The 15,534-nt window shown below is 43.3% G+C and overlaps 1 protein-coding gene across 4 annotated transcripts in view; it reads right to left on the bottom strand.

Annotated features, from left to right (window-relative positions):
• Positions 1-15,534, bottom strand: part of cachd1 (cache domain containing 1) — a 212,497-nt gene that overhangs the window by 125,195 nt on the left and 71,768 nt on the right. Inside the window, exon 1 of one of the 4 annotated variants that reach the window (XM_069938341.1) lies at positions 8,317-8,335. The exons of the other annotated variants lie outside the window; for them this stretch is intronic. Within the exon in view, the coding sequence (XP_069794442.1) occupies positions 8,317-8,334 (18 nt within the window). The 5' untranslated portion in view covers position 8,335. Of the gene's footprint in view, positions 1-8,316; positions 8,336-15,534 lie in introns of those variants that run through there. 4 annotated transcript variants of the gene reach the window in all.

Raw genomic sequence — 15,534 nt, 5'->3', positions numbered from 1 at the left:
CCCTCTCTCCTCTTTGTTGCTCTCCCTCTCTCCTCTTTGTTGCTCTCCCTCTCTCCTCTTTGTTGCTCTCCCTCTCTCCTCTTTGTTGCTCTCCCTCTCTCCTCTTTGTTGCTCTCCCTCTCTCCTCTTTGTTGCTCTCCCTCTCTCCTCTTTGTTGCTCTCCCTCTCTCCTCTTTGTTGCTCTCCCTCTCTCCTCTTTGTTGCTCTTTACCTCCCTCCCCCTCACTGCCTCCCTCCATTCCCCACGCGCTCTCTCCCTCTCTGAGCCCCACTCTCTCTCCCTCTCTGAGCCCCACTCTCTCTCCCTCTCTGAGCCCCACTCTCTCTCCCTCTCTGAGCCCCACTCTCTCTCCCTCTCTGAGCCCCACTCTCTCTCCCTCTCTGAGCCCCACTCTCTCTCCCTCTCTGAGCCCCACTCTCTCTCCCTCTCTGAGCCCCACTCTCTCTCCCTCTCTGAGCCCCACTCTCTCTCCCTCTCTGAGCCCCACTCTCTCTCCCTCTCTGAGCCCCACTCTCTCTCCCTCTCTGAGCCCCACTCTCTCTCCCTCTCTGAGCCCCACTCTCTCTCCCTCTCTGAGCCCCACTCTCTCTCCCTCTCTGAGCCCCACTCTCTCTCCCTCTCTGAGCCCCACTCTCTCTCCCTCTCTGAGCCCCACTCTCTCTCCCTCTCTGAGCCCCACTCTCTCTCCCTCTCTGAGCCCCACTCTCTCTCCCTCTCTGAGCCCCACTCTCTCTCCCTCTCTGAGCCCCACTCTCTCTCCCTCTCTGAGCCCCACTCTCTCTCCCTCTCTGAGCCCCACTCTCTCTCCCTCTCTGAGCCCCAATCTCTCTCCCTCTGAGCCCCAGGTTGGGGGTCAGCCAACCTTGGACAACTAAGGAGAGTATCAAATTAAAAGCTCATGTGTACAAAGTTGCTAATAGCAGTAGCATCTAGAAGATTAGGGAAACTTTCATATGCACCCAAGAACCACCAAGCGAGTAATAGAAGAAGAGAAGGTAGATTATACATAAAAATAAAAAATGGACAGTAAAAGTTTTTATAATTAGATAAAGCAGTACACACTGGCTAAAGAAGGTTGGTTCCTTGGAGAAGGGGGAATTGATATTGGGTAATAAGGCTTTGAGTGACTATTTTGTGCTGGTCTTCACTGTGGATTAGATGTCTACCATGCCAAAGACAGATATTGTGGATCTGTTGTAAGGCGTGGATCTAGATGCAATAGATATCACTAAAAATGTAGGACTGAGCAAACTTGTGAGTTTAAAGATAGACAAGTCCCCTGGTCCTGATGGAATGCATCCCAGGGTATTGAAAGAAATGACAGAAGTTATAGCAGAGGCTTTGGTGATTATTTATCAAAATTCTCTGGACTCTGGGCAGGTCGCAGCAGATTGGTGGTGTGACATTAGCCGTCTTCCATTTACAAACTGATGTAGGCAAATAGCAAGGAATTATAGGCCAGTTAGTTGGGAAAATGCTTGAAGCTATCATTAAAGAAGAAATAGTGAAACATCTTGAGTGAAATGGGATCCATCAGGCAGGCGCAACATGGAATTTGCAAAGGCAGGTCCTGTTTGACAAACTTACTGGATTTCTTTGAAGTTATAACAAACGCGGTAGATAGAAGGAAGCGATGGACATTGTTCATTTTGATTTCCAGAAAGTGTTCGATAAGATGCTACATAAAAGACACAAGAAAAGGATGCATGTAATGTATTAGCATAGACAGAAGATTGGTTAACCAATCTTTCCAGCAGAGAACTGGGAAATAGGGTTGTTTTTCTGGTTTTTGTGTGTGTGTATAACGATCTTGAGTGTAGTGTATCCAAATTTGCTGATGGCACTAAATTGAACGGAAAGGCAAATTGTGCAGAGGTTATGTAAAGTATGCAGACAAATATAGATAAGTTAAGTGAGTGGGCAAGGGTCTTGCAAATGGAGTACAATGCACTTAAATGTGAGCTTATCTACTTTAGAAGGAAAAATGGAAGATCAGAATACTATTTAAACAGCAAGCAATTGCAGTATGCTGCCATATAGGACTTGGGAGATGCTGTGCATGAGTCGGAAAAGTTTGATTCGCAGGTGCAGCAGGCTATCGAGAAGGCAACTGGAATGTTGATTGAATTTAGGAGCAAGGAAGTTAGGCTGCAATTGTACAAGGTACAGGTGAGGCCGCATCTTGAGTACTACTTACAGTTCTGGTCTCCTTACTTTTTAAATAATTTTATTTGAATTTTTCAAGTCATACATGCATTCACATTCAAAATTATATACAGTATTGTGGCAGCATACATCTCTGTGAGCGAACCGGTCCAGTTTGTACCACCGCGCTAGCGGGGCAGCTGCAGGAGATGGCGCCATCGGGACTTGCTCATTACCTCATGGCTTAGGCCACTGCTCTTGACTACCCCATACACCCTGATGACATTGGCAAAACCACCATCATCACCCCGTTCGGCCTTTTTGAATTCCTTCGGATGCCCTTTGGCCTGAAGAACGCAACCCAAACCTTCCAGTGGTTCATGGACACAGTGGGCAGAGACTTGGACTTAGTGTTCATCTATCTCGACGACATCCTCATCGCTAGTTGAAATCACAATGAGCACAAGACTTATCTCCGCACACTGTTCGTCCGCCTGGATGAATTCGGCCTCATCATCAACGTGGCCAAATGTCATTTCAGGAAGGAGTCGCTACAGTTCCTGGGCCATACTATCACCGCGGATAGGGAAGCACTGTCGCAAGACAAGATCAAGGCCATACAACAGTTCCTCAGGCCAGACATCCTCAAGGGCCTGCAAGAGTTCACTGGGATGGTTAACTTCTACCACCACTTCATCCCAGGGGCCACACGCATAATGCACCCACTGTTTGTCCTGAACTCAACAAAACAAAAGACACTCGAGTGGTTGAAAGAGGCTGAGACAGCCTTCGCGCAGACCAAGGCTGCTCTCACTAATGCCACCCTACTGGCTCACCCACAACCCAGCACCCACACAGCACCCTCAGTGGATGCATCTGCCACGGCCATCGGGGGCGTCCTTGAGCAAAAGGTCAATGGGCAGTGGCATCCCCTGGCGTTCTTCAGCCGGCACCTCTAACCACCCGAGCCGAAGTACAGTGCATTCGACAGGGAGCTCCAGGCCTTGTACCTCTCGATCAGGCACTTCTACGAATTCCTGGAGGGCAGACTGTTCACCACTTTCAAGGACCACATGCCTCTCGCTCAGGCTCTCACCATGGCTAAGGATCCCTGATTGGCGCGCCAGCAGCGTCACCTTTCCTACATCTTGGAGTTCACCATCGACATCTTACACAGAGCGGGTAAGGACAATGTCATTGCCGACACGCTCTCAAGACCTATTATCCACAACTTGTCCCCTAGCCTGAACTACGCCCAATTAGCTCAGGCCCAGAGGAAGGACGAAGAGACGCATGCCTTCTGAACCGCCATTAAGGACCTAAAGCTGCAGGGCACCCACGACACGATACCGTGCGATGTCTCGACTGGCTCGCCACGACCAGTAGTCCCCCTGCAGTGGAGACAAAAAGTGTTCCGGATGATTCACGACCTGGCCCACCCCTCAGTCAAGACATCAGTGCACATGGTGGCGTAATGTTTCGTCTGGCACAGGTTAAAAAAACAAGTGGTCCAGATGGCAAGGAATTGCACACATTACCAAGCATCCAAAGTCCAGCGCTATGTCAGAGACCCAATACAACATTTTGACTTGCCGGCCAGGAGGTTTGACCATATCCACATCGACATAGTGAGCCCCCTACCAGTCTCCAGGGACGCCGCTACCTCCTGACTGTGATCGACCAGATGACGAGGTGGCCAGAAGCCATTCCCATCAAGGACATTTCCGCCGAGTCCTGCGCAAAAGCCTTGCTCGCTAATTGGATCACCTGTTTCGGCATTCCAGCCCACATGACCAGCGACAGGGGCGCCCAGTTCGCTTCTGCCCTCTGGACGCATCTGGCAAACTGCTTGGGAATCAAGCTCAACCACACTATGGCTTATCATCCCCAAGTGAATGGGCACGTAGATTGTTTCCACCGGCACCTCAAGGTGGCTCTCATGGCGTGGCTAAAAGGATCCAATTGGACAGACGAGCTGCTGTGGGTCCTGCTTGGCATTCGATCGGCTCCGAAAGAATATCTCTAGGCTTCGTCCATGGAACTTGTCTATGGTGCACCACTGTCGCTACCAGGGGAGTTTTCAGAGCAGGCGCTGAATTCGGAGGTGACACCCTGACCCTTCTCGCAGACCTCCACAACAGACTCACCTCACTGGCACCCCCACCACCGACCCACCATGGCAAGCACCCGGCGAATATTCCCGAAGAGCTGACCTCAACAGAGTTCGTGTTCGTCCGGCGTTGCCCACACCTGACCCCCTTGCAATGCCCGTATGAGGGCCTGTACAAAGTCCTCAATCGATCGGGAAAGACTTTCACTCTGCACTTTGGGGGCAGGGAGGAACTATTCACAGTTGACCAACTGAAACCAGCGCACATGGACTTAGACCAACCCATGCAGACGACACAACCTAAAAGGAGGGGCCGGCCACCCAAGAGGCAAGGCGTGTAAGCCGGTTTGGGGGGGGGGGTTGTGTGGCGGCTCACATCTCTGTGAGCAAACTGGCCCCATTTGTACCGCCGTGCTGGCAGGGCAGCTGCAGAAGATGGCGCCGTCAGGGCTTGCTCATTACCTCATGGTTTAGGCCACAGCTCACAACCCAGGCAACATGATGTCAATGCTGCGCGGGGCGGAACTCCTGCTGGCCTTAAAGGGGTGCGTGCAAAATTCAAATAAACAGTTCTACTGGAAATCCCACCAAGTCCAGTGGTGTTTTCTGTGTTGTAGCAGCCGATACAGTATATTGATATATAATGTTACATAATAACTTTTAAAACTCAAATCTAATCTACCTATTCCCTCCCCTCAAATACAAAAGATAAAAAAATCACACTCCTCCAAAAAAATCAAAAAAGAACACAGAAAGAAAAATAGAAAAAGAATGTCTTAGAACACACATGTCAAACTCTGGCCCACGGGCCAAATTTGGCCCGCGATATAATTATATTTGGCCCGCAAGATCATTATAAAAATGTATTAGAGGTGGCTCGCTGGCCGCCGCGCCAGTATAGCGCATGCACAGTAATACAACAAATCCCAGAATGCATTGGCGTCAGCCCGCTAATTGCCCCCACCTCCTCTGTTTACGTTGCAGGGTCTCACCGTGCACTCTGGTTTTTGGGCCTGGCCAGTGTCAGGGGAAGCCAAGGCCGCTTCCCAGTGCCTGGAACCGGAGGCCTCGGGCCTGACCTCGCCAGGACCGTTGCCCACTCCCCCTCCCTACCGCATGCCGACCTGCGACTCACGGTGACGGGGCTGCTGATCCGCCGAGATGCCGCCCTGCAGTGAGAGCCGATGCCCCCGCACTGTCGTTGTCCAACCCGATTGCCCACAAACCCCGTCCTCCCGCACACAGGCCTGAGTAAGGATTATGAACTTTAATCTCAGGATAAAACGATCTTCCAACAGTTTCATGTCACAGTGATCAATATATTCCTGGTTAAAAATGGTCCTGCACCTGGATACAAGCTCATTAGGCATAAAACTTGAAAAGTGTGCAAATCAAAGGATATCTGTACCAATGGAAAAAGGGCATGGCAAATAACCCTGCTAGAGTTCATGCCCACAATCAGTCACCCATTGGATTGTTTCAGGAATCATGTTATTCTCCCACATTCTCAATAGCCCTCAGATTTTACTATTCGACAGCACACTAGCAACATTTGACAAATCCTCTATAGAGAAATATTATTGATTGAATATTTTATTTCTCATTTGCTAATGCTTCTGGAAAGAGTTTATCCAAAACTATTATTAAACATTTATTTTAATAAGAAAAAGTTTAACATTACATATGTTGAAAGAAGAGAAAACATGCAGATGTTGTTGAAAATTTTCAATAAATATTTAGTTCGGCCCTCGACTTAGTCCAAGTTTTTAATTTTGGCCCTCCGTGAATTTGAGTTTGACGCCCCTGTCTTAGAACTATCATCCAAACTGGAAGAATCTATTTTTTTTTTTACTTTAGCAAATCCAAGGAGCGTCAGTAAGAATTTCATAAATACAAAACAAAAATTTTAAATTACAGCATCATGTTGTCAGATTACATTATATCTCTTATCATCATTGTATTAAACATCATTTCACAAATATAGGCTCCATATTTTCAAAATATAAGAGGGTTATTTATTCTTACTCCATATCTAATCATTTCAATAATGTACAGCTTTATCTTCTTCCATTTATGGACCTACACAATTATCAACTTACTTTTACTAGATTTTGTTAAAATAACTTGCAAATTTTTTTTAAAATGTATTAACCATAGCCATTTCACCAAAGTCCAGTTATTCAAAATCTTACACCTCTTCTTCCCAACTACTTTAATCCAGTAAAATTAACTTTCCTTAAACATCTCTAACCAAAAATAAGAACACACATCTTGAACATGTACCCAATTACATCTTTACAAACTTCCTCCCCACCCCCACCCCCCCCCCCAACAGAAATGCTGTGCAATAGAAGACAGCACAACACCCTTTCACTCTGCGGGCTTTGGCTCTCACCACAGTATACGCATGTTGGTGGAATCTGCACCTCCCCATTCAAGAAAACATTCACAAACTGTAAAACAGACATATCAAGAAAAAATAATACTCATTACTTCTATATTTTAATCCAAAAGTGCATTCAACAAACAATTCAGTTCACATCAATTTCCAAGTCCTTGTCTCCTTACTTGAAGAAGGATGGCTTTGGAGGCAATCAAGAGGAAGTTCACCAGGTTATTTCCAGAGATAAGGGAGTTAGCCTATGAGGAGAGATCGAGTCACTTGGGACTGCACTCACTAGAATTTAGATGGGATCTTACAGAAACGTATAAAATTCTGAAGGGCATAGAAAATATAGAGATAAGTAGGTTGTTTAGACTGGTAGGGGAGACTAGAATGAGGGGACAAAGCCTCAAGATCCTGGATAGTAGATTTAGGAAGGAGATGAGGAGGAACTGCTTTTCCCAGAAGGTGATGAACCTATGGAATTTGCTGCCTACTGAAGCAGAAGAGACTACCTCACTGCTTTTTTTTACAAATCACATGTATGGTGCATAACATTTTCCTATTCCAACATCAGTTTGTTAAAACTTAAGACAAGACAAATTAAAAACGCTGAACTGTGGATCAGTCAAAAATTTTTTTTTTTACATCCAACTGATTGAATTTTTCCTTCAGTAATTATCACATCTACCTTCCGGAGAGGCCGTTCGCACTGTAACGACCTGTGGCTAGACGTGGGTCGACGTCAACCGTGACGTATACCCTATGTGCGACATACAAGGTCACAGCGTCCTATTCACTAGCCCATTGTTACAGATCACCTGCAGTTCAGTTTAGACTGCAGGCAGTCCGCAGTAATGTCTAGGGATGCTGCAGGTAAAATTTCAGAACAGGAATGAGTCACTCATTTCCGTTCTGATCTTTTTACATAGAACCAGGAATTTGGGAATAATTTCCCAGAACGCAGAGGCTGTGTAAAAAAAGATTAAAGATAAATGGCGATAAAAGATCTGAATGAGCAGCTGTATGTGTATACAACAAAAAGACAACAAATAAAATTTCTTTAAAAAAAAATCAGGATTTATTTGTATAGGTTTCACCTCAAATCTGATGATCATGTGACAGTTGTGCCAAAATAGTTCATTCTGGCTGAACAAACAATGAAGTGGCATAAGTGTTTCAAGAGACCCAAGCACACAAGCAGATTTACCAGAATGGCGTCAGAACCCTGAATATATTTAGGTTTTATCCACTGGAACAGTGTTTCCGGAGGAGTAGATTGGAAGGTTTTATGGTGTGATTTGGAAGCAATTTTCATTGATTTGAGGAGAGTATTATAGGGTTATCTTCAACCTACAATTGTAACCAAAATACTGCAGAGAGACATGATGATTTAATCGTAAATACCTCCTCCATCTTCTAAAACACACAACCATTACTTACAGCAGGGAATGAAGAGTGAAACCTTATTGTGCTTGTCTTGGTTCTTTGCCAAAACACTTCAAAATTAATTTTACCTCCAACCTTTTTCATTGCACAACATTCTCAACAAAGACTTTTTTTTTCATGAGTTTTCCAATTAAAAAGAAAAGCTTCATCCTATTCTTTACCATTCCTTCTAAAAATCTTTTAAATTTCCACTTTGAGTTCTCTATTTTGATGGTAATAATCCTATACCTCTTGTTTTCTTCTCATAAACATCAGGGTTGCAAATGTATATGGACTCTCTCTGTAGTTTGAAGCTTTGTCTTTCATGAAGAAACAAGAGTCTAGAGCAACAAAAAAAAATTGCTGTTGGAACTCAGCAACAGGAAATGGACACAATGTTTTGGTAGAAACCATATTGCAGGACTTCAGGTTGAAACCTGAAAACCCAAATATCCATTCCTTCCTTTCCCCCCCACCCATGGATGCTGCCTGGTCTGCTGAACTTCTCCAGCAGTTTGTTTTGTGAAATATCCAGACCTGTATGCAGGGCTCTGAACCATGGTTAAAGCAATATTTTGCACCAGTTTACCTGGCATTCTCTGCTTCTGTTCTAATATGTAAAATGCTTTGTCTTTGTCTTCATCTACATGCACTCATGCCTTTGTGAACAACAATTTTTTTTTCCCCATTTCATTTCATTCACTTTGCCTCTTCTTCAAAACTATTGCCCAACACATTCTTTGTTTCTCATCCACCAATCAATTTGCTGTCATATTGCAAAATTCCCTTTGCGCCATATTTATAAATACTCTTTTGAAATAAAAATCTCTTTTGAAATATCTTATCAGATGTCTCCAAAAGTAAATTTACACATTTGCTCTCAGTTCAACACTTCAAAACATTCAAATTCATCAAAAGATATGTACCTTTAACAAGATATTTCTGTCTGCCCTTGATTTAATGTGCAAGTCTGAACATATGGTTCAAACTCCTATAATCATTTCAAGCTATTTTTGCAATGCTTCCCAAATTCCTAAACAGGCAAATTAACCATTTAGCATCCTGGTTAATGCTCATTTAGATGGTCTTAGCCAAACCATTAAATGAGGTTTGTTGTCTTGTTAGAAAATGCTAGACATTGGACAAGGACACACAAACTTTTTCCAAAGGTTTGAATAGCTCTACAGAATTCGTTACACTCATAAAACTTAACCACTTTAAATTTAGATACACAGCATGGTAACAGGCCCTTCCAACCCATGAGCCCATGCCCAATTACACCCAATTGGCCTACAACCACCGGTATGTCTTGAATGGTGCGAGAAAACCTGAGCGTGTGGCAAAAACCCACACAGACATGGGGAGAACGTACAAACTCCTTACAGAGAGCGCGGGATTTGAACCCTGATCCTGATAGCTGGCGCTGTAATGATGTTGCGCTAACCTTTGAGATTCATCTACAAATTGCAACCCCCAATCTAAGTTAACAGCTTCAGCAAATAAAAACTGGAGAAGCACAAACTGTGCAAAAAGGCAAGAGCAAACAATAACAAGTACTGTACTTTTCTGTAACTTCAACAAACTTAATGAAGACTGATTTGTTATACAACAGAATTCCCCATTTGCTTGAACACACGTGCAGTTTTTCCAACTTGCGTAGCATACAATTGATAGCAGAGCCAACTTTAAATTCAGATGATAGCATACTTTCCAAACGGTTAAGTATTTATGTTTGGCAAGGTTCAGAGTAAAGCACCAACTCTCAACAGCTTAAACTGTTTCTTGTGAACAAACAGAAAAATCTATCTTAGAGCAAAGCTACTGACACTATCTTCCTTTATAAATCGCTCGACAGCATGCAGACAATGTTGTTCTGACTCGTTAAATGAAAAGTCCATTCTAAAGTAGCATGGAGTTTTTCACTTTATGCATCAAGAACTTTGATAAAACAATTAAACTATATTTAAAACAATTAATAAAATAGGCAATAAAATGTTAAAACATTCAACAGTAAATAAGAATTATCTGGACCATCTTCATGTCCCCTGGTTCGAAACAGTACAAAAACAAATTCAAACTAAATTGTTTATTTTAAACATGCAGAAAGAGACCTTGGCTCAAAAACTGTTACTATGGAGACATTCTCATGGACTCCAATATCCACCGGTTGGTTTCTTGCAAAAATATATTCACAAGTCATTTTAACCCTTACAAAAGCGGAACCAAATTCAGTCTGCATCGGACATCAATTTATTTACAATTTTTATTTGTCTAATTGAAGAAGGTATCACAATTTCAATGTAGCTCTTTGAACTTTCTCATCTTACTATGGAAAAAAAATCAGCAATGTGAAGAAGCTGCACTTAAGGGCAATGATAAACAATATTTTAGAATCAAAGATTAAACTAAGAGAATAGGAAAACAGACAGCTTTAAAGTTGATGGCCTGGAAACTGAGCTTCAAACACTGTGACACACAAGGGAGAGAGAATATTACCTGAACAGTGTTTCTGGAGGCAGTCGCATCCATTAGATTAATATCGTCAAATTCAATTTGTGGTCAGGGTTAAGAGGGTGTTACTGCTAGTGAAGCAGAGAGAGATAGTGCTGGAGAAGTCTTGCCCTTGAGCTTGTCAGAGATTCTTACTCTCTGTGCAGAGAGTGGGGGTTGCAAATGGGTCAGTGACCTGATGTGGCATCATGGTTTGGGGAGCCTTTCAAGGCAGGGATGCAAGAAAAATGAAGTGGTTATCGGGGATAGAATAGTCAGGGGAACAAACATTATTGTCTGTACAAAGGATTGAGAATCCCAAAGGCTGTGTTGCTATATTGCTGGCAAGGAATTTGGAGTGAGAGGGGAAAGATCCAATTGTCATGGTCAATGTTGGCATCAATAACATAGGTAGAACTAGAAAAGAACAAGGGATCTGAGCAGCGAGGACCAAATTAAAAGAGCAGAATCAAGAAGTTAATGAGCGCTGGATTGCAACCTGAGCTACGTGCAAATGGCACAGGATTGATAAGATTAGGGAATTACATGTAGGCCTCAAAAACTGTTGTAGGAGAAATGGGTTTGAATTTGTGGGACATTGGCACCAGTATTGGGGAAGGAGGAAGATCCACCTGAACTGGGACTAGGGTTCTGGCAAATAACTGGGCTTTGAATAGGGATAAGGCAAAGAGAGTGTACGAGAGGGTACTGAAGTACCCAGATTAAAGATATGACAGAAAGTTTATAAAAGGATCAATATTTTAACTTGGGCAATATGGCAACCAATGTGAGAAGGGTGGTGAACACAGATCTGAAGGTGTTGCATTTAAACTAACACAGGGTATGAAATAAGGTAGATTAACTTTCATGCACAATTAAAAATTGACAGGTTTAGGTATAAAGTTGAGGCCACAACAGAGGAGGATTCCAGCTGGGAGCTAAATATCCAAGGATATACATCCTATCAAAAAGACAAGCATGTGGGCAGAGGGAGTGGTTTGGCTCTGTTGATAAAAATTGAAATCAAATCCGTGGCAAGATTCCTTGTGGATAATGTTGAGAAACTGCAAGGGCAAAAACCTTGTTATATACAAGCCTCCAAATAGCAGCTAGGATGTAAGGTGTAAAATAAAACAGAAAGTCAGAGAAGCCATGTATAAAAAGCAGTGTTACAGTGGTCACGGGGGTCATCAATGTGCAGGTAGACTGGGAAAATCAGGTTGACGCTGGATCCCAAGAGAAATCATTTGTGGAATGTCTGCAAGACAGCTTTTCAGAGCAGCTTGTGGTTAAAACCACTAAGGGAAAGGCAATTCTGGATTTGATGACTCGCAATGAACAGGATTTGGTTAGGCAGCTTGAAATAAAAGAACCAACAGGAGGCAGTTATCACAATACAATCCACCCTGCAGTTTAAGAGGGAGAAGCTAAAATCAGATGTGTCAGTGTTACAGTTGAGTAAAGGTTGAAAAGGACTGATCAAAGTTAATTGGAAAGGCAGTGGAGCAGCAATGGAGGAGTTTCTAGGAATAATTTGGAAGATAGATTCATCCCAAAGAAGCAGCAGCATTTTAAAGGGAGGGTGAGGCTACCGTGGCTGACAAGGGGAAGGCAAAGACAGCATTAAAACAAGAGAATATACCAACCATCTTCCGAAAATTAGTGGGGAGTATTTTAAAAACCAACAGAAGGCAATGAAAAACAGCAGTAAGGGGAGAAAAAATGAAATATGAAGGTAAGCTGGCCAGTAATATAAAAGAGGATACGAAAAGAGTTTTTCAGATATACAGAGTACAAGAGAGATCGGACCACTGTAAAATTACACTAGAAAAGAGATAATGAGGAATAAAGAAATGGCAGATGAACTGAATATCTATTTTTTGTCAGTCTTCACTCCACTTTCAAGCGGGGAAAACACCAATCTGTAAAGACTGAGGTTCTTTGCCCTCACACCTATAGATGTACCTTTCTGAATATGCCGTGGCCAGCTCTGAAGCGACAATTCCAACCCTTCTGGAGGAAGGATAATCGATGGAACACAGTGCTCCTCCACCTGACCTGAAAGTACAGCCACTGCAAGTAGCTGGTTGGTGGCGGGCTGATGACGCCGTCAGCCCGCAACCCATCTCCCCACTCACCCTTCTCTCTCCATGCCCCCCTCAAAGTAGGGGTGGCGGGCGGGAGCCGTCAGGCAGCAGGGACCAGTGGTGGCTTTGACAGCCTCACTGGGCTGCTTCGGCATTCATGACAGCTCTCTGCGGCTCAAAACGCAGCAGAGCAATGGCCGTCTTTCCTACCCATAATCCTCCATGCAGCTGGAAATGTTCTGGGAAACACAGAGCATTCCAGCTGCGTGGGGATTATGGGTAGGGAAGACAGCCATTGCTCTGCTGCAAATTTATACGGGCGGTTATGACACCAGATACCCCACCTCCATCGGGTCCAGAGGATGCTATGAGGTGCCTCTCAATATGAATGTGACGCTGGAGTAGCCTTTTAGGGCTGCTGTCTGAAAGGTAAGTTTTAAGTTTTAGATCCACTCCTGTAGCCATCCTCCAGGCTGACATGCCAGAAATTTGAGAGTCAGGGGCAGAAATTGTCCTCAAGTAACCTAAATCAGAAGAACTACACCCCAGAATCTGAAATAGGTAAATGAAAAGACTTTGAAGTCACTAGAGTCTGGAATGATTCCAGAGGATTGGAAAATTGTAAATGTCACTCCACTCTTAAGAAAGAAGAGGCAAAAGACATGAAATTATAGGCTGGTTGGCCTAATTTCAGTGGTTGGCAAGATTCATGTCCATTATAAAGGATGAGGTTTTATAGTACTTGAAAATACAAGGAAAATAGACAAAAACACCTTGGTTTCCTTCAGGGAGACCTTTCCTGATAAATCTGTTAGAGTTCTTTGAGGAAGTAATGAACCGGGCAAAAGCAAGTCAGTGGATGTTGATTACTCCGATTTTTGGAGGAGGTCTCTGACTGGTTTATTCTTGTTTTTCAGCCTCATAATTGTTTCTTTGATTTTCACTGGCACACTCTGGTCCTCACGTAGAAAAATTGCAACTACAGACTCCAAAGGTGATCAAAGGCTTAGAAGTAAGCCTAACTCTCTTATACCTGCATCAATGAAGCAAAGAATCACAAACACCTGTGAAGCCAAATGACCCAAACATTATGGTGCCCTGAAATGAGGGGGCTATGTATAAAACATCCTGTAATTCTACATGGTCAAACCAAAATGTGTACAAATAATCTTGAATAAAATCTGGAATGTGCATTTTAATTTCATGTGAATTTTGATTACAAATTTAAAACTGTGGAGTACAGGGGCAAATAAAGAAAGAGTTCTTGTCTCAAACATTATGGAAGGCACTGTACATATCTCAGTTACATACATTACTGAAGTACAATACTAATTAAAGTCTCAGAGAAAACAACACCATCACAGGCTCCACCAACACCTATTAAATTCTAAATGCATGGTCAGATTATAAGCAAGAACAAGAAAACAACCCAAGGACTTGGTTTTCTCTGGGGTAATGACAGGTTTTAAAAGAATGCAAAATGTATTTTACAACTAAAGAGACCTCAATTTATAATTTAAACCTGCAAAATTCACCCCTTTAAAGTATTATAAATTTAAAAGACAAATGAAACAGCTCCAGGCAACTCCCTTATTCCACCCTAAACAAAACAGCAAACATCCTTCTTTGCAGATGAACACACTCCCAATCCAAAGATCAGGATTGCAAGAGACCAAATTTCAAATTATATGCAAATCCAAAGACAAACATGTAAAAGCACAGAAAGCTTCCTCATTCATAGGAGTGTTTCTTTTCATTTCCACTCATGGTATTTTTTAGCTTTGACAGACATGTTGAACAACAAGTGCTGTTATATTTATAAAAATAAAGATTTTTTTTGAACAGATGAGAGTCTCGGATGGTTCGTGTGACCAGCTCCTTTGGTCATTCAGCATTTTCACTGCCCATAGGAAATACCTGTTGGTCAGCCTGGTGGTGCTGGGTCAGATACTCCTATATCTATTCCCTGACAGAAGTAGCTGCAAAATGTTGTGTGCAGGGTGGAAGGGGGTCCTCAATGATTTTGTGTGCCCTCTCCGAAAATGATCCCAGTAGATCACTTCGATGGGAGCGGGAGACTCCAGTGATCCTCTCTGCCACTTTTATGGTCCTGTGAATTGACCTCCAATCCACTTCTCTGCAGCAACCACACCACACTGTGATCCGGCCTGCTGGGACGTTCTCAGTCAGGACCACAGAAAGGCAAAGGTGGAAGTGAGAATATGTTAAATATCACCATTGACAGGATAAAACCTCAAGAGGGGAGAGGGGTGGGTTTGATTGTCAGAATAGAAAGGTCAACCTGGAAGTCGCAATGGAGCAATCCCTTTGAAATGGTGAAAGGGGGTGGGAGGAGAGTACACATCTTGTGATGGAACCTTCTTGAAGCTGGAAGAAATTGCAAAGATAATTTGTTGAATGCACAGGTTGGTGGGGAAGAAGGCAAGGATATGGTTAACTCTGTTCTTTCTCCGTCTCGGAGAAAGAATGAGAGGAAAAAAATAGATAAAATGCAGTCAAAGGCTGTCCATTATAATAGAGGGGACAGCACAGAAGGAAAACATTCAAAAGGGATCGAAGCAGAACTTACCACCTAATCCCTTGCATGGAAATTTCCTGCACTATATGAAAGCTTGGAGTTCACCTCCCTGAAATCATTGATGAACATGAGGATCAAGAGAACGTCATGAACAGTAATACCAGAAAATTTGGCACAAAATTGAGGATCTACGAGGTAGTGATGATCTGCCCTCATTTATGCTTCTGAGAACAGGACTACCTACATGAGACAGCTCAAGAAAATATTTATACTGGAAAGACTCCACCTATGCATCCTCCATGAAATTCTTCCATCCACTGAAAAAATAACCAAACTAAACATCCTCTCCCA

This window comes from Narcine bancroftii, chromosome 5, assembly GCF_036971445.1.
Source record: "Narcine bancroftii isolate sNarBan1 chromosome 5, sNarBan1.hap1, whole genome shotgun sequence".
Classification (NCBI taxonomy): domain Eukaryota; kingdom Metazoa; phylum Chordata; class Chondrichthyes; order Torpediniformes; family Narcinidae; genus Narcine; species Narcine bancroftii.
Note: the sequence above shows the minus strand (reverse complement) of the source record. Positions and strands in the feature narration are given on the sequence as shown.